General features: G+C 38.4%; 1 protein-coding gene across 1 annotated transcript in view; it reads left to right on the top strand.

Moving 5' to 3' along the window:
- The window catches only part of ATF7IP2 (activating transcription factor 7 interacting protein 2), a 69,693-nt gene that overhangs the window by 37,651 nt on the left and 7,954 nt on the right, over positions 1 to 24,088 (top strand). The window contains exons 5-9 of the mRNA XM_065412576.1: positions 3,090 to 3,224; positions 3,556 to 3,639; positions 6,621 to 6,775; positions 20,215 to 20,285; positions 20,909 to 20,973. Of these exons, the coding sequence (XP_065268648.1) occupies positions 3,090 to 3,224; positions 3,556 to 3,639; positions 6,621 to 6,775; positions 20,215 to 20,285; positions 20,909 to 20,973 (510 nt within the window). The remainder of the gene's footprint in view (positions 1 to 3,089; positions 3,225 to 3,555; positions 3,640 to 6,620; positions 6,776 to 20,214; positions 20,286 to 20,908; positions 20,974 to 24,088) is intronic.

The following is a 24,088-nucleotide window of genomic DNA, read 5'->3' as shown; positions in this document are numbered from 1 at the left end:
CTTTTGGTAGAAACATCACATGCCACCCTTTGGTGAACAGCTATTCATATATCTGACCCTGCAGATACCAGGAAAACCCTGTGTCCCCTGCCAGTTGGCACCAAAAGGTCCTTGGGTCACAGCAGCAAAAGTGCAGAATAAGTTAATACTATCCAAAGGGAGTAAGGGAAACAAAACTTAACATTGTAGTTATGTTCCTGAAAAATGCGACCTTAAGCAAAACGATATTAAGCAAATCCAATTTCCCCATAAGAATTAATGTAAATAGGGGGGGTTAGGTTCCAGGGAAATTTTTTTCACCAGGCAAAAAACTATATATTATATAGATGTACACACAGTATACGTTTTAAACAATTTAATACTGTTCACAGCTATGATGATTGTGAAGCTTGGTTGAGGTGGTGAAGTTAGAGGGTGGAAGAGGGTGGGATATTTCCCAGGGAATGCCTTGCTGCTAAATCAGTGGCTCTCAAACTTTTGTACTGGTGACTTCTTTCACATAGCAAGCCTCTGAGTGTGACCCCCTCCCCCCCATATACATTAAAAATACTTTTTTATATATATTAATACCATTATAAATGCTGGAGGCAAAGCAGGGTTTGGGGTGGAGACTTACAGCTCGCGACCCCCCCATGTAATAACCTCGTGACCCTCTGAGCTAAATGATGAACACCTGTGCTAAATGATGAACTAGCACTCGGCTGAGCCCTCAAGGGTTAACACGTTGTTAATGTAGCCTCTCACTCTACAAGACAGCAGGAATGGAGGGGAGGGGAGATAGCATTGCAGACAGAGACACACCTTGTACGTGGGAGAGAGAGAGAGAGAAATGCACACTGCCCCTTTAAGTAAGCTGACCCACTCTTAAATGCATTGTCTTTTTAAGTGGATCAGGAAGTTGAGACCGCAGCTGCTGCCCCAGGCTCTCTCTGTCTCTCTCCATCATTGTCCCCACCCTGCTCTATATGGAGAACGGGTAAGCGGGGTGTAGGAGCAGGGGGGAGGGGGACACCCTGACATTAGCTCCCCCTCCCCTCCTCCCCCGGAAAGCAAGCAGGAGGCTCGGGGAGCAGCTCCAAGGCAGAGGGCAGGAGCAGCACATGGCAGTGGGGGGAGGGATAGCTGCAATTGCTAGCCTGCTGGGCGGCTGCAGCACAGGGAACTTAGAGGAGCGGGGAGCTGATAGGTGGGCTGGCGGTCTACCCTGGTTCCAAGCCCACCAGCTAGCTGCAACAGGCTGCTCTTCCTGCAAGCAGTGGACAAAGCAGGCGGCTGCCAAATGATGTTAGAAGGGAGCATTGCACAACTTTACACAAGCACGTTCCCTAATTGATCAGCAACGTAACGAAACAACGTTAACCGGGACGGCTTTAAGTGAGGAGTTACTGTATTAGAATCATTTCAAGGAACAAATAAATTCTAAAGGAATAAGTAGACCTCTTAATAAACGGGAGATAAAATTAATGACTGAGAAATGGAATTCCTTTTTCTTATCTGACTGCAACAAGATGATTTAGAGTTTGGACAATTAAGTTAGGATATTAAAGCTCTAATTCAGTAAAGCAGTTCCATTGACTTCAAGTTAAGCTTTTCTGATTCTGGGCCTAAAACAGCTGTTTGATAAAGATCTGCTAAGAAAATCAGCATTTACAGTAAGAAGTTCATCCTAGAATGTTAAGGGAACTTTCCAAACTAATTGCAATAGAATCGTTGAAAAGGGAGGGAGGAATTGGTAGGACTGCAAGAAAAGCAGAAGTGATTCAGTACAGATCTTAAAGAAAAAGAGTGATTCTGGCTTGTCTGGCAAAAATCTGTTACTTACAAGCCCGTGCTGATACTAAGTCGTAAAATTAGTATCAGCACGGGCTTGTAAGTAACAGATTTTTGCCAGACAAGCTTCATTGCTTTCTTACGTTTTTATAAAGTTTAGGGGTTTTTTACCCTACCTTACTGATGCATGCTCTCAGCTTTAACCCTATTTTAATGTATTTTTTTGTCCTGGAATAGAATATCAAGGAGAGATTTAAATCTCTCTCTATCTTTCTTTCTCTCTGCTGTATTGTCACTTATCTGTTGTGACTACTGCATGTGTTTAGGATGTTAATAATGAATTTACAATTTGGTAATAGCAAGAAAAACAAATGTTTAATTTGTTGTCGTAAATATAGTAACTTTCTCTCTGCACAAACTTGATTCAGGTAACATACTCAGGCCAAGTCTACACTAGAAACTTTTTGTCACTGTAATAATGTCAGTGTAACTTTTTTAATGACATTTCTATACCAGCAACACACTAGTATGTACGCAGTTATACTGGCATAAAAGTTGTTTTGCCAGCATAACATTTTGTTAGTGAAAGCTGTAAATTGTATCAGCAAAAGCATTTTTTTTTCTGTTATAAACCTCTTCTACACTAGAAAGGTTTACCAGAATAGCCGTACCAGCAAACCTCTTTAGTGTAAACCTGGCCTTATCTAAGCTAATATAATGTAAAATGTGTAGATGTGGGGGAAAGGCTTGTTTCCCAGGAATACAATCTTCACTCACTGAGCAGTATCAATTCTCTTTACCCAACAACAACAGCAGCAGCAGCCCCTCAGCACTTTTGATCCTCAACCCACAAAAGGGGTGGGAAATCCTATTATGACCCAAATATGATGGTCTATTGCACCTACAAAAAAACAATTTGAGAACTATTCTTCTAGATCCATGTAAGATTCAACTATAACCATGGCTATCTCTGAACTAGAGAAATATTTACAATATGTTACCATTACCACATTGAGAATCATTAATTTTGTATAAACCATATCTCAAGATTCAGAAGGCATGATTGTCCTTGCAAACAGTTGACTTGCACTAGACTGGGTGAGCTATAAGGGAGGGGGAATGCCAAAGCACAAAATACTACATTTTACAAATTACATTTATAATTCGCAGAACATTGGTGAATCAGTTAAATTTATAAATATTTTTAAAAATAAAACTTTGTTAAAATTAAAAAAATATTAATTTATTTGTATATTTTCATTACCTCAGCAATGAATGATTTCTAGATTTGAAATGTAGCTTTTTTTTTTCCATTATAGGTCAAACACTTGATTCAAAAGCGTGTGGATATTTTAAATAATGACGTCTTTAACCATAAACTGGAAAGTTTAAATGGAAGAGTTGATCAAACACAATGTCGAAAAAAACATGAAGAAATAGCTATTACATTTCTAGTAAGTTTCTTTGCATTGTGCGTATCCTAAAAGTGTGAATTTATTTGTTGCTGAAGGTCTTAAATTTTCAGAATTGCACCTACATTGTGTGCATAACTTGCGCTGGAATTGCTTGCACTGGCATGAAGATTACACTTCTGTTTGTTCATAGAAAAATATGAATTGGAGGCTGTACGTTTTGTTACTTTTTTATTTTATGGCATGCAAATCTCAGTTGCGGTTTGGGGGTGTTTTGCTACTGCTTATCATATGTGCAGAGTAGGAAATATATAAATGTGTGTACTATTTCAGGTTAACACTTAAAGTGATGCTCTTTTTTCTTTCCTTGTAGAAGAAAGTGTCTAAGCTTGAGAGACGTATTAATACTGTGATAGCATTTCAGAAGAAAATATTATCGAAAATGGTCACTAGTAAGGTATGGTATAATACGTAATACTTCAACGTAGGGATTCTATTAGCAAGTAGTCATGAAGTCATGGGCAGTTACAAACAATTTATACTAAACACATGTGCAAGATGAAAACATAACAAAATAGATTTGGAGGAGATTGTATTGTATTGGTGTTATGTTACACAATAGCAACTCAGAGAAAAACCTGAACTCCTACAGACACCTGGTACTGGGACTCAAAAAATGTTAAAAGAATTTTATTTACTTGCAACTGAGTTGTTACATTGAGAAGTTTTGTTTTTCAGTAGAATAAAATACAATTATTTTTTTTCTTTTGTATTGCTTCAGAGGTCATAGGTAAGCTGCCTCTATTCTGACAGGAGGAGCAGCCTCTGAGGTATCAGCTGACATCAATTCCCATAGATGATTGAGTACTTTAGACCCTCAATAGTATAGTCAATAAATCACAAGCATTTCACTTGGAGATCTGGATACGATACTGCCAGAATGATAGCCTAAGAAAATATCAGGTATGGGGATTTTTGCTTCCTCATGGACAACATCTCTTGACATAAAATTGAAGATTTGTTGGCCAAGAAAACCCACGATTTAGACTTGTGCCAAGCTTTGGGTAAACCTGCATGGGATGCTAATTCAGACTGTTTTCAGGGGTGGCTTGAGATCCCTTAGCAGGCTTTTAAAGTTAAGGGTGCAAGCTCTTTAGCTAGTGTAAATTGTCATAGCTTCATTGACTGCAGTGGGGCTATGACAGTTTAAAACAGATGAGGATTTGTCCCAAGGATTTGAGTAAAGATTGTAGGACTAGTCAAATGTACCTGAGCCATAGTTATTTTTTCTTTTATAAAACAATTGGCTTTTTATCTAAATGTATAAACTTTATGCAATGACAAATGTTAAAAATCATGGTTTAAAGGTCTCATTGCAGAAATATCTTACTCTGCTTCTCGGTTGTGTTTTTCTGAAAAAGTTTCAGAAACTGTTTTGTTACACAATGGTATTCTAGAAAAATGTAACTCAGATTAAATATTATATACAAATAAAAAAACTTCCTTAATGGCAAATGCTTACCACTTAGCAAAATAGTTTGTGTCATGCTGAAGATTTTTGCTAAACTTTGGGAAGAAGGGAATAGCAAATATCACTTTTTTTTTTCCTTTGCTTTATATTGACTCTCTGTATAATGCATCTTTTAGGAAATCACATTCATTTTTAGGGAAAATGTGCTTGTGTAAAAGGAAAAGGTCTGGTTTCTGAAACCAACTCTGGGTCCAAGTCTACATTTCTTCCACATGCAAAAGTCTAATTTAAGTAAGAATTGTTTGTACATTGAATATAAGATCTCACCCTTATTGTAAATATTCCAATGTGTTGTAAAACTGGTTTTATGTCTGTGTGATGGGGCGTCTGCCCCACACTGGCAGAAAAGGGGTTAAAAGCAGCCCTAGGGAGGCTGCGCATCACAGACGAGCTTATAAGAACAGCCAATCAGGGCCGGGCTGGCCCATATAAGGAGGGCTGCAGAACAGAGCAGTTTCAGTCACTCCCTGGAGCTTGAGAAGGGAGAGGGCAGCAATCACCCTGGACAGAGCAGTGCTGCAGGCAGAGAGCTAAAGGCAGCTCTTGGCAGGCTGCAAGGATCTGCAGTCTGAGGCCCTGATGCAAGGGCAAAGAGGGTGCTGGAGCCACATGGGAAGTGGCTAGACTGTGGACTGCAGTTTGCCACAGAAGGGAGTGGCCGGACAGTAGACTGCAGGACCCCCAGAAGCAGGGGAGCATAGAGTGTAGCACAGCCAGAGGGCAGTGTCACTGAGGAGGCACCGCAGTGGTGAGTTGCACCATGTCACAGTCTGGCATTTTTTACATTCTTCAGGCAGAAAGGGAAATCATCATTTACAAGTAAGGTACTTATGAGTGATTACTGAAGATTACAGCAGATAACTTTTTCAAACCAAATTATTATTAGATGCTATATCTTTCTGAGGTCAGCTATTAAAACATAGCATAAGCTCGGATGTGCAAATAATATACTGTTAATTGGAAAAGTGCATGAACAGTGAAGTAGTGTTTCTGTACTGACTTAACATTCAGTGGGTGTAAGAAACAAGTAACTCTACACAACAAGAGAGTTTAGCAGGAAAATAGCAAAACTGGTAGTAATGGATACTGAAAATCTGACTTCTTACATTCTCCTGATAGATGAATTGTCTGTTGCTACTCCATGCTTATATCCCTACTACATTTGACCTAGATTGTTTTTCTCTAGTTAACTAAAGGAACCAATGTGTGTAATAGAACTTAGGCCCAGAATATGTTTAAGTGTTTGCTCTGAAGACAACGGAATGTTTAGGTTGGGGAAAGAAATGAGTGCTTTGCTTGTGTGAGCTACTAACACACAGTGGCAGGGTCTGGAGAGTGATGAAAGGTGACATCATCCAACAATAAGATGACAGTTATCACCCAGTCCCCATGGGAGGGAGTGGAAAGTATTCAGGAAGAAGGTTGTAATTCTATTTTTTGTGTGTGTGTCTCTGCGTGCCCTCAGTGTCTGGTCTACAAGGGCAGTTTTGAGATTCATACAAGCTCAAAATTGGCGATAGTGGAACTAACTATTTCTCACAGAATAAGAAGGGATTGGTAGGTTTTGTGTGGTTTAGATATTTGACAGTCATGTTAATTTATTATTTAATTTTAATTTCCTATCAGTGTCTCTTGCATCATTTAATAGCTGTTTGTGTGTCTAGTGAATCTGTAAATGTTAATCTCTTGTTATTGTAAAGATAGGCCCTGGTTTAACAATTACATATATAATGTAAATTATGGAGAGGAGGGGGAGGTTAAAAAGGCACAAATCACCCAGAGGCAAAAAATGCCATCTGTTGCTCTGAAAACAAGGTGTGCATGAAATCCAGGACATCTGACTAACTCAGCACTGGTTTTGGACACGAACAGACTTTGCCATGACTTGAGACTTTTCTTTTTCTCAGGCAAATCTTCCAGGTGCAAACTCGCAAAATGCGATACTTAATCGAACCAAATCTGTTCCACCACTTCCTGATAACATAAATGGACAACAACATTTATCATCATCCCATAGACAAACTGGTTCCACTTCTGAATGTGTTGCAGAAGAGAATGTAAGGTAGGTGTCTATAATGACCACACACAAAAATTCAATAAATATAACCCACATATTCTGTATAGTTTTAAAGCATCTACTTGGAACGAATCTACTTTTTTTCTTCAAATTTTACTTTTCCTAAAGGTGCTAGATTGGCTTAGTAATTGGGTCATCCATATATAGATTAAACTGAATTATTGTCTCTATGCCCTTACTATTGCTGTGCTTGTTCCTTCAGTCCATATATCCATAACGAATGAGTTTGACAGGTACAGCAACTTTTATTCTCTTAGGGATCAATCCTGCTTGCCTGTCTTTTGTGGGTTTTTTCTGTAGTGTTGGTTGTAGCTAGTATGTGCATTTGTAAACTCCAAAAATCTGCAGAATGATGGCAGGCAAAATGTGAAACCAACCGAATAAGTGTTATTTTAAATCTCTGGTGTAGAGCAGATCCACTTCTCACTGTCCAGTTGAAGACCGATAGTACTGCCCTTAGATTTTAAAGAAAGATTGGATGAGAGCTTTGAGGGTTCTGCTTTGACTACTAATTTAAGAGGTAACGGTTATATTTTGGTTTTTTCTAGTAAGCGCTCTACTATTCTTAAATTTCTCAAGGCAAGCTCACATATTTGACTCATTCTCATTGAAGACTCTAAATTCTGAGTAGACTTAGTTTAATGGATGTCAATAGTATAGATTCCTGTGGTTTTCTTATCAAGGGCCTGATCCTCCTTCCATTGAAAACACACAATACACCCGTTTCTTAATTTCCGTGTCGGCAAATGACTAGGTCTCCAGTCCATAAAGTTTTTCCAAGAAAAACAGGATAGTGAAGATCTTGCTTATATACAAAAAGGATACTCCTGGGGGAATTCTGTACCAAAAAAATTTTAAAATTCTGCACTCAGTATTTTAAAATTCTGCATAATCTATCTGTCAAAATAACACAATATAATCACACAAGTTTCAATTATTTTTGGTCATTTATTTCAAAATACTTGTCAGCAAGTATGTCTGTAACAATACAGACAACAAAAAAAGATTCAGGAAATGTTTTTTGACAAATAGATTCCTTACTAGACATAATAATACAGAACTCTGAGTAATTCATTTAAACTACAATACAGACCCTTATTTCCCGCACTCCTCAGAAGCAGTGCAAAGGCTTGGGGGAGTCAGGGGTAACAGAGGAGCTGAGGGAGAGGGAAGTAAATTGCTAGGAAGGAGCCTGGGTGTGAACTTGGAGGGTTGTTGGGTATGGGTGAAAAAAGTACGGAACAGGTTTCCTTGGGGGGGGCAGGGAGGGAGTGTTAAGAAGCTTCCCCCATGCAGACCCTGGCTGACCCCTAGCCTCTGTCATTCAGTCAGGCACATCCCCATGTGTTTCTGCACCCCCATGTGCCCTTACATCCCCTGTCCACATGTGTCCATCCACCCCCACTCAGACTCCCCATCCCCATGTGTCCCTGTACCCTCTCCCCCGCCCCATGTGTCTCTGTGCCCCCAACCAGTCACTTCACTGTCCCTGTATAGCTCTGCACCCCCTCCCTCATCACCATGTGGCCCTGCACCTCCCGGTTGTGATGAATTACTGCAGAACAGTGGGTTAAAGCTTTAGGAAGAGTAGATTAATCTTTTGTCTTGTTTTTCTTGGGTCCACCAGTCCAAAAGTCTGCCTTATAAAACTTTAGTTTTCGGTAACTAGGAAAGCCCTTTTCATGGGAAAATGAGGGTCAGTGGGGCCTCTTCCAGAGGGGCAGCAGTAATTAGCTGGCTACATTTTCACTATGTGTTGGGTACAAACAGAATCAACCAGACATTTTGAAGTGGAGGACTTGAAACATAGATGTGAAGTTCCAGTTGAAAATCTTAAGATATCTTACATTTGACATTGAGTTTCTGTGCTTGTAGTTTTAGAAAGTCTTTGCATCGATCAGGAATTTTTTCCTGTTTTGCGATCTCTGCTATAATTTGAGTACATTGGTGTCTTTTAATATATGGCAATTAATGTACGTGCATTGGACGTGGGCAGATATATGCTGCATCCAAAACTTTAATTTTCTATGCACAATAATTTTGTTCTTTACTGGTCTGCTACTTGATTTTTATATCTATCTACACCTTCTGTGTAGTTATCAGAGTGTTTTGTGGCATATCTGCTGTGTGAAATTCATGTATGATATACAAAGTGAAGGAACAACTAATAAGCTAATGTAGCAGTTCACATCTTTCTTCATAATTAGAGCTGGGAGAATAATAAAAATACTTGAAATATTTTTTCTGAAATTCACAAAATTAGTATCTGTTCATGTAACATTTGCCCAGCTGTATAAGCCAGGAAATAATGGTGAAGGGGTTGGAGGAGTCAGTGGTCCTGAAATAATCAAATTATTCTAAAATTCAGCAATCTCTAGCTATCATGCCAGGGGGGATTATAAATGTTCTGTTAGTCATGAATCTTTCTATAAGGTTCTGTTAGTTCAATAAGAACCGAAACTACTATATTAACTTGTTTCTAGCCTTTTTCGCTTGTGAAAATAACCATTTTCAATGTAAATTGCTGCTCTGGCCAGGTTTTTTTAATATATGGCACCTTATTACAATTTATTTTGAATTTCTATGTTGTAGAATGTATATAACATATGCACCTACTTTTCAGTAGTTCAATATGTAATTTTAAAAAACTTTGGTTAAGCTTCTGAAAATGCATACACAGATACTGTATTTACATTGTGTGGATAGTTTTGTAGGTAGACGTTTTGACTTTTGCCCACTAGCTTTTGGGATTCTCATATCTTAAAAAATTAAATATTACTGTGACTATATCTGCCATAGCACATACCCAGAGTTTTTACCTCCTCTCTCAAGCAGGCAGGCAGGCAGGCTTAATGGCCAGCTTATATTACACTTGCCCCCTTTGAGCTCCCAGGTTGATTCCTGCCTCTCATGGAATTGAAAGACATTTGGCCTCATATATTTGCTGCCTTGTCTCTTCAAGCAGCATGAATTTGGAGACTATAAAATTTTGTTACGAAAACCTCCACTTTCTGCATTACAGAGTAGGGTGTCGAGATGTCCCGCTATTAAGGGCTTTGTCATATATAGGCAACAATTTTTTCATACTTGCTATCTGGTCACCCATATTACAGAGTGCTGTTTCCAGTACAGAGGACACATTCTGTGTGTACTGTGAGCCTTCTTTGCTCTTGCTGCATGTCCTATGCCATAGTGCTGCAGTTTGAAACACTGTGGCACATGATTGGAAATAGCTCAGGCATAAGAGGACAGAGGTGTTGGGACGCTGGGGCAGATTCTCCTGAATAGCCCATCCCTTGCTTCCTGAAGCCAGTACTTCATGAAAACACGGACAAGTAGGATGTGGACTGATTTCTGAAGATTGCTAAAGCCAGAGAGAAGCTCCCTGTGAGTCTCCTCATAATTATACTTTTACGGCATTTAGTGGCTTATTTGCAGTATTCCATAAAGCCCTTCCTAGGAAGCCTCTGTATGAGGGCTAAGCCTTGTTCATGTCCTCTTTAGCTTTCTTGTCACCCTTGGTCTCTCAGAGAAGGACAAAGTCTGTCTCATTATAGTGCCTCCACCTGACTCAGCAAGAAGGGTTATCATGAGGACTGGGAATAACTGATGTCATATTGGCTTGGTTTGAGATTATACCAAATAATTTGGATACTAATGGGTTGCCTTTGTTCTTAGGACTGGAAAGCCAAGAAACTACTTTTTTGGGGGGGGTCATCTGTTGGTCCAAATAAACATAAAAAGAGTTTGCACGTCCGCAGACTTGAAGCTGGCTGCCACAAAGACAACTGGTTTGTCTCCTAAAATTAGGTGTGAGGATAACGGTATTAATTTAGGAACAGATCCAAGGAGCTTTGAGATATTTAACCAAATGACCTTCAGCCCCAGATTGAGGATATTGTGACCCTTGTTGCTATTTTTTGAAAGAAAAAATGGCTTTATGATTTTTATGGATTTTAAGAAATTTTGAAAGACAAACTTCTAACTAAAACTATTACAAATCTTAACTAAGTTTAAACAACACAGTTATCAAATCAAAATCATAATTGGAATTTGGTTAATAAATTTCCAGTAATATGGAAGGGAATCAACAACTGATTATATTATTGCATTAACACCATCAGTCAAAACTTTAATAATGAAGTTACCATAACATAAGAACATAAGAAAGGCCGTACCGTGTCAGACCAAAGGTCCATCTAGCCCAGTATCCTATCTACCGACAGTGGCCAATGCCAGTTGCCCCAGAGGGAGTGAACCTAACAGGTAATGATCAAGTGATCTCTCTCCTGCCATCCATCTCCACCCTCTGACAGACAGAGGCTAGGGATACCATTCCTTACCCCTCCTGGCTAATAGCCATTAATGGACTTAACCTCCATGAATTTATCCAGTTCTCTTTTAAACTCTGTTATAGTCCTAGCCTTCACAACCTCCTCAGGTAAGGAGTTCCACAAGTTGACTGTGCGCTGCGTGAAGAAGAACTTCCTTTTATTTGTTTTAAACCTGCTGCCTATTAATTTCATTTGATGACCCCTAGTTCTTGTATTATGGGAATAAGTAAATAACTTTTCCTTATCCACTTTCTCCACATCACTTATGATTTTATATACCTCTATTCATATCCCCCCTTAGTCTCCTCTTTTCCAAGCTGAAGAGTCCTAGCCTCTTTAATCTCTCCTCATATGGGACCCGTTCCAAACCCTTAATCATTTTAGTTGCCCTTTTCTGAACCTTTTCTAGTGCCAGTATATCTTTTTTGAGATGAGGAGACCACATCTGTACGCAGTATTCGAGATGAGGGCGTACCATCGATTTATATAAGGGCAATAATATATTCTCAGTCTTATTCTCTATCCCCTTTTTAATGATTCCTAACATCCTGTTTGCTTTTTTGACTGCCTCTGCACACTGCGTGGACATTTTCAGAGAACTATCCACGATGATTCCAAGATATTTTTTCTGACTTGTTGTAGCTAAATTAGCCCCCATCATATTGTATGTATAGTTGGGGTTATTTTTTCCAGTGTGCATTACTTTACATTTATCCACATTAAATTTCATTTGCCATTTTGTTGCCCAATCACTTAGTTTTGTGAGATCTTTTTGAAGTTCTTCACAGTCTGCTTTGGTCTTAACTATCTTTAGCAGTTTAGTATCATCTGCAAACTTGGCCACCTCACTGTTTACCCCTTTCTCCAGATCATTTATGAATAAGTTGAATAGGATCGGTCCGAGGACTGACCCTTGGGGAACACCACTAGTTACCCCTCTCCATTCTGAGAATTTACCATTAATTCCTACCCTTTGTTCCCTGTCTTTTAACCAGTTCTCAATCCATGAAAGGACCTTCCCTTTTATCCCATGGCAGCTTAATTTACATAAGAGCCTTTGGTGAGGTTCCTTGTCAAAGGCTTTCTGGAAATCTAAGTACACTATGTCCACTGGATCCCCCTTGTCCACATGTTTGACCCTTTCAAAGAATTCTAATAGATTAGTAAGACACGATTTCCCTTTACAGAAACCATGTTGACTATTGCTCAACAGTTTGTTTTTCTATGTGTCGGACAATTTTATTCTTAACTATTGTTTCGACTAATTTGCCCGGTACAGACGTTAGACTTACCGGTCTGTAATTGCCAGGATCACCTCTAGAGCCCTTTTTAAATATTGGCGTTACATTAGCTAACTTCCAGTCATTGGGTACAGAAGCTGATTTAAAGGACAGGTTACAAACCTTAGTTAACAGTTCCGCAACTTCACATTTGAGTTCTTTCAGAACTCTTGGGTGAATGCCATCTGGTCCCAGTGACTTGTTAATGTTAAGTTTATCAATTAATTCCAAAACCTCCTCTCGTGACACTTCAATCCGTGACAGTTCCTCAGATTTGTCACCTACAAAAGCCACCTCAGGTTTGGGAATCTCCCAACATCCTCAGCCGTGAAGACTGAAGCAAAGAATCCATTTAGTTTCTCCGCAATGACTTTATCGTCTTTAAGCACTCCTTTTGTATCTCGATCATCAAGGGGCCCCACTGGTTGTTTAGCAGGCTTCCTGCTTCTGATGTACTTAAAAAACATTTTGTTATTACCTTTGGAGTTTTTGGCTAGCCGTTCTTCAAACTCCTCTTTGGCTTTTCTTATTACATTCTTGCACTTAATTTGGCAGTGTTTATGCTCCTTTCTATTTGCCTCACTAGGATTTGACTTACATTTTTTAAAGGAAGTCTTTTTACTGCTTCTTTTACATGGTGGTTAAGCCATGGTGGCTCTTTTTTAGTTCTTTTACTGTGTTTCTTAATTTGGGGTATACATTGAAGTTGGGCCTCTATTATGGTGTCTTTAAAAAGCACCCATGCAGCTTGCAGGGATTTTACTTTAGTCACTGTACCTTTTAACTTCTGTTTAACTAACCCCCTCATTTTTGCATAGTTCCCCCTTTTGAAATTAAATGCCACAGTGTTGGGCTGTTGAGATGTTCTTCCCACCACAGGGATGTTGAATGCTATTGTATTATGGTCACTATTTCCAAGCAGTCCTGCTATAGTTACCTCTTGGACCAGCTCCTGTGCTCCACTCAGGACTAAATCTAGAGTTGCCTCTCCCCTTGTGGGTTCCCGTACCAGCTACTCCATGAAGCAGTCATTTAAAGTATCGAGAAATTTTATCTCTGCATTTCGTCCTGAAGTGAAATGTTCCCAGTCAATATGGGGATAATTGAAATCCCCCACTATTATTGAGTTCTTAATTTTGATAGCCTCTCTAATTTCCCTTAGCATTTCATCATCACTATCACCGTCCTGGTCAGGTGGTTGATAATAGATCCCTAATGTTATGTTCTTATTAGAGCATGAAATTTCTATCCATTCTATGGAACATGCGGATTCACTTAAGATTTTTACTTCATTTGATTGTACATTTTCTTTCACATATAGTGCCACTCCCCCCTCCCCCCCGCACGACCTGTTCTGTCCTTCCGATATATTTTGTACCCCGGAATGATTGTGTCCCATTGATTGCTCTCAGTCCACCAGGTTTCTGTGATGCCTATTATATCAATATCCTCCTTTATCACAAGGCACTCTAGTTCACCCATCTTATTATTTAGACTTCTAGCATTTGTGTACAAGCACTTTAAAAACTTGTCACTGTTTATTTGTCTGCCCTTTTCTGATGTGTCAGATTCTTTTTTATGTGAATGTTTATCATCTGATCTGGCCCCTACTTTATCCTCTTCCATCCTCTGCTCCTGACTATAACCTGGAGATTCTCTATCATTAGAATAACAGATGATTAATTCTTGTACGTACTTTACCCTGGAAATGTAGTCAGCTTCTTAGCCCTCTGAAGCAATACAAAGACTGCTTCAAAGTTGCTACTTACCGAATGACTTTGTAAGAATGGGTTCAGTTCAGATTACACTGCCAAAATGCTTCTGAAATAAATGTAGTCAAACTTTACTAATTCTGGGTCACTGAGAATGAAAATGATGCTTAAAATTGTTGATTGGCTCTAGTTTTCAAGATATGCTATTGGGTCAGTATATACGACCCTTGACTTGGGAATGGCGGAGGATAAGTGAGTTATAAAGGGAAGGGATCTCAATTTAAACCAGAAATGACTAAAATACATCTTTGACTGGATCTATGAATAAATCTATGACTGGGTTTGGACAGTACTTGCTTTTTAGGCAAAACAATGAATGATGCAATCTGAAGCTGGTATTGTGTCATACATGATATGAATTGCGTCATGGATGATGCAATCATAACAAAGCTTACATCACTCTGCTGAACAAATTGCCCTATATCAGCTCTAGAAATCATACAGTGTCGTGCTCTTTTATTTGTCAGTGTTTGATTTTGCAAAGGGACATATTTCTGTTTAGCCAAAGTGAGCAGAGATGCCTTGTACTTGTGTGAACAGTGCAGATAACTTCTGCTATGTTTGTGGTGAAGTGACTTTTGCATCACAAAAGCGCAGTATAACCACTATGGTTAAGAAAGCCTATCACCTTTCTTTTGGCTGCAAAATTGGAGATCAGGACAAGAGGTGGGCCCCACACATATGCTGCAACACTTGTGCAACAAATCTTCACCAGTGGTTGAACAGGAAAAGGAAATCTATGCCTTTTGCAGTGCCAATGATTTGGAGAGAGCCAACAGAACATACCAGCAATTGTTACTTCTGCATGGTGCCTCCAGTTGGGAAAGGTGTGTCAAAGAAGAAAAAGTAGACTGTGCATTATCCAAACATTCCATCAGCTATACGCCCAGTACCCCACGGAGAAGGACTGCCGGTTCCTGATGCACCAGAATCATTCTCACTTGAGTCAGACGGGGAAGAGGATGAAACTTCTGGTCCTGAACCATCAATGCTACAGGACCCACATTTTCTCCCATCCTCCTCCTCTGAACCACACCTCATAACACAAAGTGAACTGAATGACCTTGTCAGGGATTTGGAACTACCCAAGAATAAGGCAGAGCTGTTGGGTTCCAGACTACAGCAGTAGAATCTCCTGGCAGGTGATGTTAGGGTTTCCATGTTCCGTGAGCGTCAAAAGGATCTTGTCCCATTCTTCTTCATGGAAGGTGATTTTGTAGCCTGCAACAACATCGATTGTGTGATGGCAGCCCTCAACATCGTTCACGATCCAGATGAGTGGAGACTGTTCATTGATTCATCGAAGACGAGTCTTAAAGCTGTTTTACTGCATAATGGCAATGTTTTGCCATCAATTCCAGTTGGTCATGCAGTCCATATGAAGGAAACCTATGACAACATGAAACAACTTTTGAGGTGCATAAACGATGACCAACATCAGTGGCAGCTTTGTGGCGATTTGAAGGTTGTTGCTCTCTTGCTTGGTCTGCAGACTGGATACACAAAGTACTGCTGTTTTCTCTGTGAATGGGCTAGTCGCGCAAGAGATTCCCACTACATCAAGAAAGATTGGCCACTCCGACAGTCATTGGAGCCTGGGAGGAAAAGTGTTCAGCATCCACCACTTGTTGAATCAAGGAAGATTTTATTACCACCCTTACACATCAAGCTGGGTCTGATGAAGAACTTTGTCAAGGCCATTGTCAAAACACAAGCAGCTTTCAAGTACCTCCGGGGAAAATTTCCAAGGTTAAGTGAAGCTAAGATAAAGGAAGGTGTCTTTGTTGGTCCTCAGATTCGTGAACTTCTTCGAGATGATGCATTTGACCATGCACTGCGTGGCAAGGAAAAGACGGCATGGAAAGCCTTCCAGTTAGTGGCAATAAATTTTCTCGGAAACAACAAGGCAGACAACTACAGGTTGTTGGTGGAAAACCTCCTCAAGGCATACAAAAGCCTTGGTTGCAACATGTCACTAAAGATACATTTTTTGCACTCTCATCTAGATTTTTTTCCACCGAACTGCGGAGCAGTGAGCGACGAGCACGGCGAGCGATTTCACCAGGACATTGCAACAATGGAGAAACGCTATCAGGGCAAATGGAGCCCATCAATGCTTGCAGACTATTGCTGGACAGTGACAAGAGATGCTCCATTTAATGAATACAAGAGACAAGCCAAGAAGCGCCGAGTAGACACTGAATAGGACTAAACTATGTACAGAATAGTTTTTTGGCTTTTGTTTCATCATAAATTTTATTTATATAACCCTTTTGCTGATTTTTAAAGTGTTACATAAACAGGACAGGTGAAATATTATCATGTAAAGCAACCATAAACACATGAAAAGACCTAGGTTTACAATTTATGATTAAAACTCTACTATCTACACAATATACATAGACATAAAATGTAAAAACTTAAATATCTTAGAAACAGTAGCCAATCAGTTGTTTTAATTGTCATATTTGAATTCAGCACATCAAAATACATAATAAATAGCACATTTTATCTCTGAAGCAGACGACTTCTCAAAAATTGTAGACCAGTGTTATTAATCAGTGACACATGAACTAGCCAAGCTCAATCAGTTTTTATTAATCAAAGATTAGGTGTGTAAGATTAATCAGCAGAAACAGATTAATACACTTATCAGTCTAGGCCTGTAGCTTGCACAGTTCTGAATTGGTCATCATTTCATGTTTTGATTTTTTTATACTTTACTTATTTACTTCTTTCTACAGTTAAGGTTAGCCGTTCACCTAGCACTATCCAGTCACCATCAAATATCTATTTTGTGGTCAGCAGGCTAGAGTAAATCATAAACTAATACACCCTAATTTTTCACCTTGACGTACTTAAACAATGTCATTATATTTTGCCAAACTTAAACACATAACCTATTGTCTTTGTTAACGGCATAATACTTCTCAATAATTCATTTCATTTTGCCCTTTGCCGTTTGAAACACACTTGGAGAATAATGTCAGCCTCTCCTATGCACCTGTAATGTAATGGCTGCATGTTGAAGCCTAACAAATTCAGATTGGAAATAAGATGCAGATTTTTAACAGTAAGGGTAATTAACAGATTGGAAAAATGTACCAAGGGTTGTGGTGGAGTCTCCATCAATGGCAATTTTCAAATCAAGATGTGCTCTAGTTCAAATAGGAATTAATTGAGGGAAGCCCTATATCCTGTGTTATGCAGGAGGTCTGAGTAGATGATCATAGTAGTACCTTTCAGCTTTATAATCTTTGAATAGTTGGTGTAAGTCTGAATGGATGGGCGCTGTGTGTACAGCCTGTAAGTGTTGGGGCTGCATTCTGAAGAGAAGGACTATTTATAAACTCCCTCAAGCTAAGTTCAGCCAGACTGTTTCTGCTAGCTTTCTACCAGGGATTTAGAGAAGTGTTAAATTAAGGTTTTAATTACTTTCTATGTCTTCCAAGAGAAAATTGTTGATATCTGACTCTTGTAGCCTTTAATGGCGGAACAAACATCAGCCTTTAATGCCTTCCATAGATCGGTGGAAACAGTGAGAGCATCCCCACTAGAATTCTTAGGGCAGTCTTTTTCTTTTTCCCCTTCATATTTCTAGCAGGTTATCATTGGCCCTCTAGACCATTAACCTTTTGGACCTGTCTCCACTGGTAACAATTTTAAAAACATGCCATTGTTGCTATCACCTGTTCATCTCTTACTGTTACTAAAGTTGGGAGCCCTACTATATTCCGCCATAATTGTAAGCACCATGTTAATTAGAGATGTTAACATCAGGAAAGTAGTCTCTTTTCATCATGTTTGAAAAATCTAAAAGGTTTCAAAATTTTGTCTCTGGCAAATGAAATAAATCCTGCATCAGGGCATACAGAATCCCTTGTTATATAGAATCATGCCATTACACTAGAACAGTTCTGTCTTCTAGACAGAGAGGGGAAGAATCACTGGATGATTTTGCAAAGGAATCGTGGTGTTCTCTCCGTACCTTTTAGAAAGTGTCATCATCTGAATGCACAATTGTCAGCTGAGGCAGCGTTTAATTGCAAAGTAATTGGAGCAGTACTTAGACATCTTTCAAAGGGAGTGAATGGGAAATGGAGTTCTCCTCTCACATTCCTGAGGCTTCCTCCTTCTTCACTACTTAGAGTCTTTCTTTTCCTTCTCACTCAGGGTGCTAGCTGGGCTATTGCTTTTCAGATCACAAAGCTTGTGCTATAATAAATGGGGTTATAAACTGCAAACCTTAATTCCACTTACGTGCTAATTTGCTTTCCATGACTGGGTCAGTACAGCACAGAAACACACACACCCCCCCCCCCCCCCCCCATGGATTTTGATTCCTGGAGGGAGATTTGTATAATTTAAGGAGATAAGATAGTCACATTTTTTCCTTCACTTGGGGTGGGGGGGGCGGGTGGGGGGGAACAAACCACTGATCTCCAAGAGAGAATGTAGAGGGCTTTAGCATGCTACAGATTGATTGATGGTCAATCCTGCATGCCTTTCCCAGGCAGGAGGGGAAGACCCAGAGATTGTTCTGTATTGATCCAGTCACAGGAGGTGAAAATATCAGGGAAGTGAAATTGAATTAATATATTCTTGTAATATTTTGTTTACTGTTTGTAATATCAAACAGATAATCTGCATCCAAATAATAATATAAGAAATGTTTCATAGTGAATATAGATCTTAATATGAACTTCATAAAACTACTTATGATATTGTTGGATGGTGTCCAGTGTTCAGGCAACACTGTCAACATGAAACATAGTAAATTTGAAAAAACATGAATAGTAGTTTTAGGTACTATACATGTTCCTGAGTTCCCGTATTGATCTTTGTGCTTTTAAAATCCTATTTTTATTTTTAAAACTCTTTATCTCTCCTCTGGTGCCACATAAAAGATTAACACAAAGAACACAGGGAACTAATTGACTATATAAGGAAAACAGTAAACCTGACTGTATTAGTTGTAAACCTGAAAAAACAAACATTTTTCTCCATATTCCTTCAGTTATAGTAATCTTAAATACTTTTTGTTCTAACATTTTCAGACAAGTGTGACTTTTTTATTTAGGTTGATAGTAATCCTCCAGGAATTCAAAACACACGGAAATGTGCAACTCATGAAATTTTCAATATGAATGTATAAATGATGCTTGTATCTTTTTACATGTGACGTTATCATATTTAGCTTTGTTTTTCTACTTCAGCTTTATGGCAAAATGAAAAATGGATATAAATAATGTATTACAGCATTTTCATCCCTGGCTAAAAGAAGCAAAGAGGATTCTAGAATGGGGATTCGAAGGACTCTGGGATTTGAGATAAGGGATTTGGACAGTGGATATTTGATATATATCCTAGGTCAGGACCTTGGGATAATAAGGTGTTTGATTTTTTTGTTTGTTTTAATGTGGGAGGCTTGAGGGTTACAGGTTCAAAGTGTACATAGAAATGTCTAATTGATAAGCAAATTTCAGATACCCACACCTCTGTGCATGTGCACATTTATTCTGTTGTGGGTTCGTTTAGGGTGATTGTTGCCATAAAGAAATGGATAGACTTCCCAATCTCTTAGTTTTTCTAAGATGAAACAACCAGGGTTTTTTTTTTTTTGAAAATGGGATCTTAGAACATGAACATTTTTGAAGTATTTTACCTTCTCTGCTGTTATGTGATGGAGATATAGTAATGGTCAGATCAGTACATTGTAATGCAAAGCTGAAGGGATTTTAAAAAGTTTCTGCCTAATCCGATATTGAGTCATGGTATATGGAGAGCTCTTTATTTGAATGATTCATATTCTATTATTTTGGAGTTTACAGCTAGCCAGGGTGCTATAAAATGCATTTGTTTTATTTTGTTCAGTAAAATACAATTGATTTCTTGTTAAATCAACCATCTGAGCTTCTTGGCTTTTAAATGTGCTGTAGCTAGTTCTTGATAGCTTACATTAGAGGAGAGGGGGGCCTGTTTTCGTGCATCTCTAACGTTTTGATTTTGGTGAATAAATTTTTTGTTTTGTTTGTCAGCTCTGATGAAGTTATACTGATTTCTGTGGAAAGCAGAAATTCAACAACAGTAACAACTGCAAACAATTCAGGTATCCAAAACTAACCTTGGCATGTATACATCCTAATCAAAACAGATTTGATTAATATAATTAAACTACCATAGTAGCCTACAAGTAATGCTTTTACTCTTTTTAATTATATCAAAATATAATTTTCCTTGGTTGCTGTTTAAGAAGAGTAAGAGCAACCCATCAGTTATGATTAAAACTTCCATTTGCTTTACCTGTCTCACTAACCATGCTTGAAAATTTTTCTCACTAACAATTAGCGCTTTTTGAGAGCACTATCCTGTCGAAAAAGAGTTTAACATCTGTGCTGGCCCACTGTCTGTGAGCATTCCTAAATATGTAGTGTAGAGGCTTCTCCCTAGTCTTACAGAGGTGTCTTTGGACTTCAGGGACCCCTCTAGAAGAAATCTTGGCTGTCTGACTTGATTGCCAGACCATTGCATTGGGGCAGAGAGGGTAATATTGGGCATTCTCAGTGAGTCCCCGTGTCATTCACTTACGGCTGATTGCCGCATGTATGCCTACAAGTCTATCTGGTAATTTTCTGGCATTCCACTTATTAGATAAACATTTTTGTATCCTGCATCAACCAGGTTTATTAATTGAAAGTTGAATTTTTTAATCTTTTGTGAAAATTGTTTCAGATATTCAAAAAAAATTAGTTTCTACACAAGCAGAAATTTCCACTAAAGCTCAATCCAAAAACAAGGTAGGTTAAGAGTTTTTCTCATGCTCATCTGCTAAAACTTAAAGTTAAATTTAATTGTTTGTACATAAGATAATGAAACAAAGCCTGTTTTGTTTTGTTTTTGTTTGGTTGGTTTTTTTCCAAATGTGGTGGTGGTGATGATTGTTACTTCAGGTCATTTACCATTCTGTGCAGATACAGCACATTCTGGTTCCTCTTTGGCACCTTGCAGAAGGAGGGACTGTTGTGCACATTGCTGTTACCTCATTTTCACATCTTAAAGGTGAACTGCAATGAAAACAATATTGGGTTTGTGCTGCCTTCTACTTCTCTGTAGTTCTTGTCTACCCCGGAAGACTTTAATGCCTGGAGAACTGGTGAAATGATGAGATCACAAGAGACAGAAAAGTTCAGCATATGAAAGGGAGAAGGAATTTTTTCTCTCTGTTCCAAAACTTTTTGTTTTTTTGTAAACACCTATTCAACTTCAGTGAATAATAGTTTGGGTAAAGGATAACTTTTTAGAAATTCAGCACTGCCATCCCTCAAGTAAGAGCTCACCATAAGCATACTTTGAGATCTCTAAGCAAAATCAGGGAAGACGAGGCTTGACATTATTCATATTTCTAATGTGGAAAAAATAAGCAGAACCTTTTTAGGCCATCTTCATACATCAGAAGGAAACAAAATAAAGTGCAATTCCAATTAAAATAATTATGTACAAGTCACCTTTTAAAAGCAGAAAGTATTCCCTACACTTCAAAAGTTTTTTTTTCTCTTACTTAATTGGCCTCTCAGAGTTGGTAAGACAACTCCCACCTGTTCATGCTCTCTGTATGTGTGTATATATATCTCCTCAATATATGTTCCATTCTATATGCATCCGAAGAAGTGGGCTGTAGCCCACGAAAGCTTATGCTCTAATAAATTTGTTAGTCTCTAAGGTGCCACAAGTACTCCTATTCCCTACATAAAACTGTGGCAGTCACTTTTGGCATTCTTAAAAAAGATAACCCTTAACATCGACTGGATTATAGAACACACAGAAAATATGTCCCTCATCTCTTTGCTTTCTTCTAAGGACTCTGCATTCACCCACCCACACACACACTCCCCAAACTCATCAGATGGAATATCTACTCTTGAAATTCCTAGGAGATCTGCTGTACAAGCGGGCTAAGGAAGGAAAAGATCGGGGAAGCAGACCCTCCTCTCTTCCTGTGTACTTGGCAGAATTAGATGCTGTTTATAATTTTGACAGATAATGATGTTTATTTTTAAAGCTTTTTTTTTTTTATGGAGGGGATTTTACAATTTAATAATAGTAGAGACTGATATTCAAAAAGTTAAAGCTTTACCACCATTAAAACACAAATTGTCAACATCACATGTCAACATATACAAAGTAAATATCTTTAAATCAAACTGTACTAAGTTTTCAAGCAGCATTTTTGTTTTCCTGTCTATAAATTTTGATCATCATCAGTGGAAATATTTTTTCATCTTTTTGTATGTACACGATGAAATTGACATTTACCAATAAAAATCTAATCCTTCCAAGCCTATGTAACAAGTATTAAATATTTTCATGTTTTGTTCCCTTTTGATAAGCAAGGTGAAGTTCAATCTCAAACACTTTGTCAGGAGGCTGTGTTCCTATGGGACTGGTGACCCAACAAAAGGCCCTCATCTTGCAGACAAAATTTGGGCTAGGAAACCATATAGTTTGCCAATATAAGGTCAACAAGAGTGGTCCCTAAAGTCTAAAGCAGACTTGTGGACTTATTCTTCAAAAACTTTAACATAAGGACTTTAACTCTTACATTACTGATATATAGTTTCAACCTTAACTTCACCTTAGCCATTTTTTCCTGGAATTTTTTCCTACACTAGTATGGTTGAATCATGTCATTTGTGGTATGCATTAATCGGTCAGTGTAGATTCTGCTGTTGCACACTAAAGCTTTCCTAATGCTCTTTAACATAGTGCCATTTGAAACACGTTAAAGCACACTAGGGAACCTTTAGTGTGCACCAGCAGGTCTATGTAGACCAATTAATGATCAGTACATTAGTGCACTTTAGAAATCACATCTCCTTAGAGTGCATTTCCCCACTGTGTAGAGAAGTACTTTAGGTTGGGTTCATCACTGAAGATTTTCATTTAACATTGATTTTTCAAAATGTAGATTAAATGTTACACCCAGTCTTTCTCATAACATAGTTTGAAAATGCTATTCAAAACCACATTTCTTATTTACTTCAAATCAGAGAATATTTTTATATAAGCCAATTTGTAAATATATTATTTAAGCAGGCTAAGCTTGTGGTTAGACTTTAGCAACAAAACATGTTCAAATTATATCCATTTTTTTTTGATGGTTTGTGTCCAGATTGTTCTAAATCACTTTAATGGTCAGTTTACACACAAAGCTTCCTGACTCTCTCTTCTCCTCCCCACCCTCCCCCCCGCTCCAAAAAAAAATAAAAAATAAAATAAAAATCCCTGCTTTGGTTAATGAAAAGTGGGACTTCACTGGTGGTATCAAAAGTGCAAACACTGGTATGTACGGGGCACCTGGCATTTATTTTTACTACCATGTAGTATAAGCCTGCTCGGGAATATTTAGACAAGATGGTGGTGGAAAAACTGCTCTCTTCCCACTACACTTCTGCTACCAATGGTGGAACTGCACCAGTGGGAACAATTGCGGGAATTAGTGGGGGGAAGGGAAGATAGTGTATATAAGACCTAATTGTTTAAAATCTGTATAAAACCACTATACAAACACTTGTTTAGTTACATTAAATGATTCCTTAAGTTTACAATTGAATTACTATATTTAATAAAATAATAAACAATTCTACATCTTCCCTTAGCAAGAGGGGGAAAAAGGCAACCCTAGAAATAAGAAGTTTACTGGCAGTCTTGTGCATTGGCAAGCTATCTGAAAACTTATCCTACAACATATCTACTTAGAAGGAAACTAGTGAAAAACTGTCTGTGTAGATTTGCTCTTAGAGAGCCAAGACCTGTATAATTACCATTGAGATGCATTAATGTTTATAAAATTCATCTTTTATAGTTTGTCCTCGTACTGTTGATTGATTGGCTAGGTGATCTACTGTGATCTAT

Source organism: Emys orbicularis, chromosome 10, assembly GCF_028017835.1.
Source record: "Emys orbicularis isolate rEmyOrb1 chromosome 10, rEmyOrb1.hap1, whole genome shotgun sequence".
NCBI classification, from domain to species: Eukaryota; Metazoa; Chordata; order Testudines; family Emydidae; genus Emys; species Emys orbicularis.
Note: the sequence above shows the minus strand (reverse complement) of the source record. Positions and strands in the feature narration are given on the sequence as shown.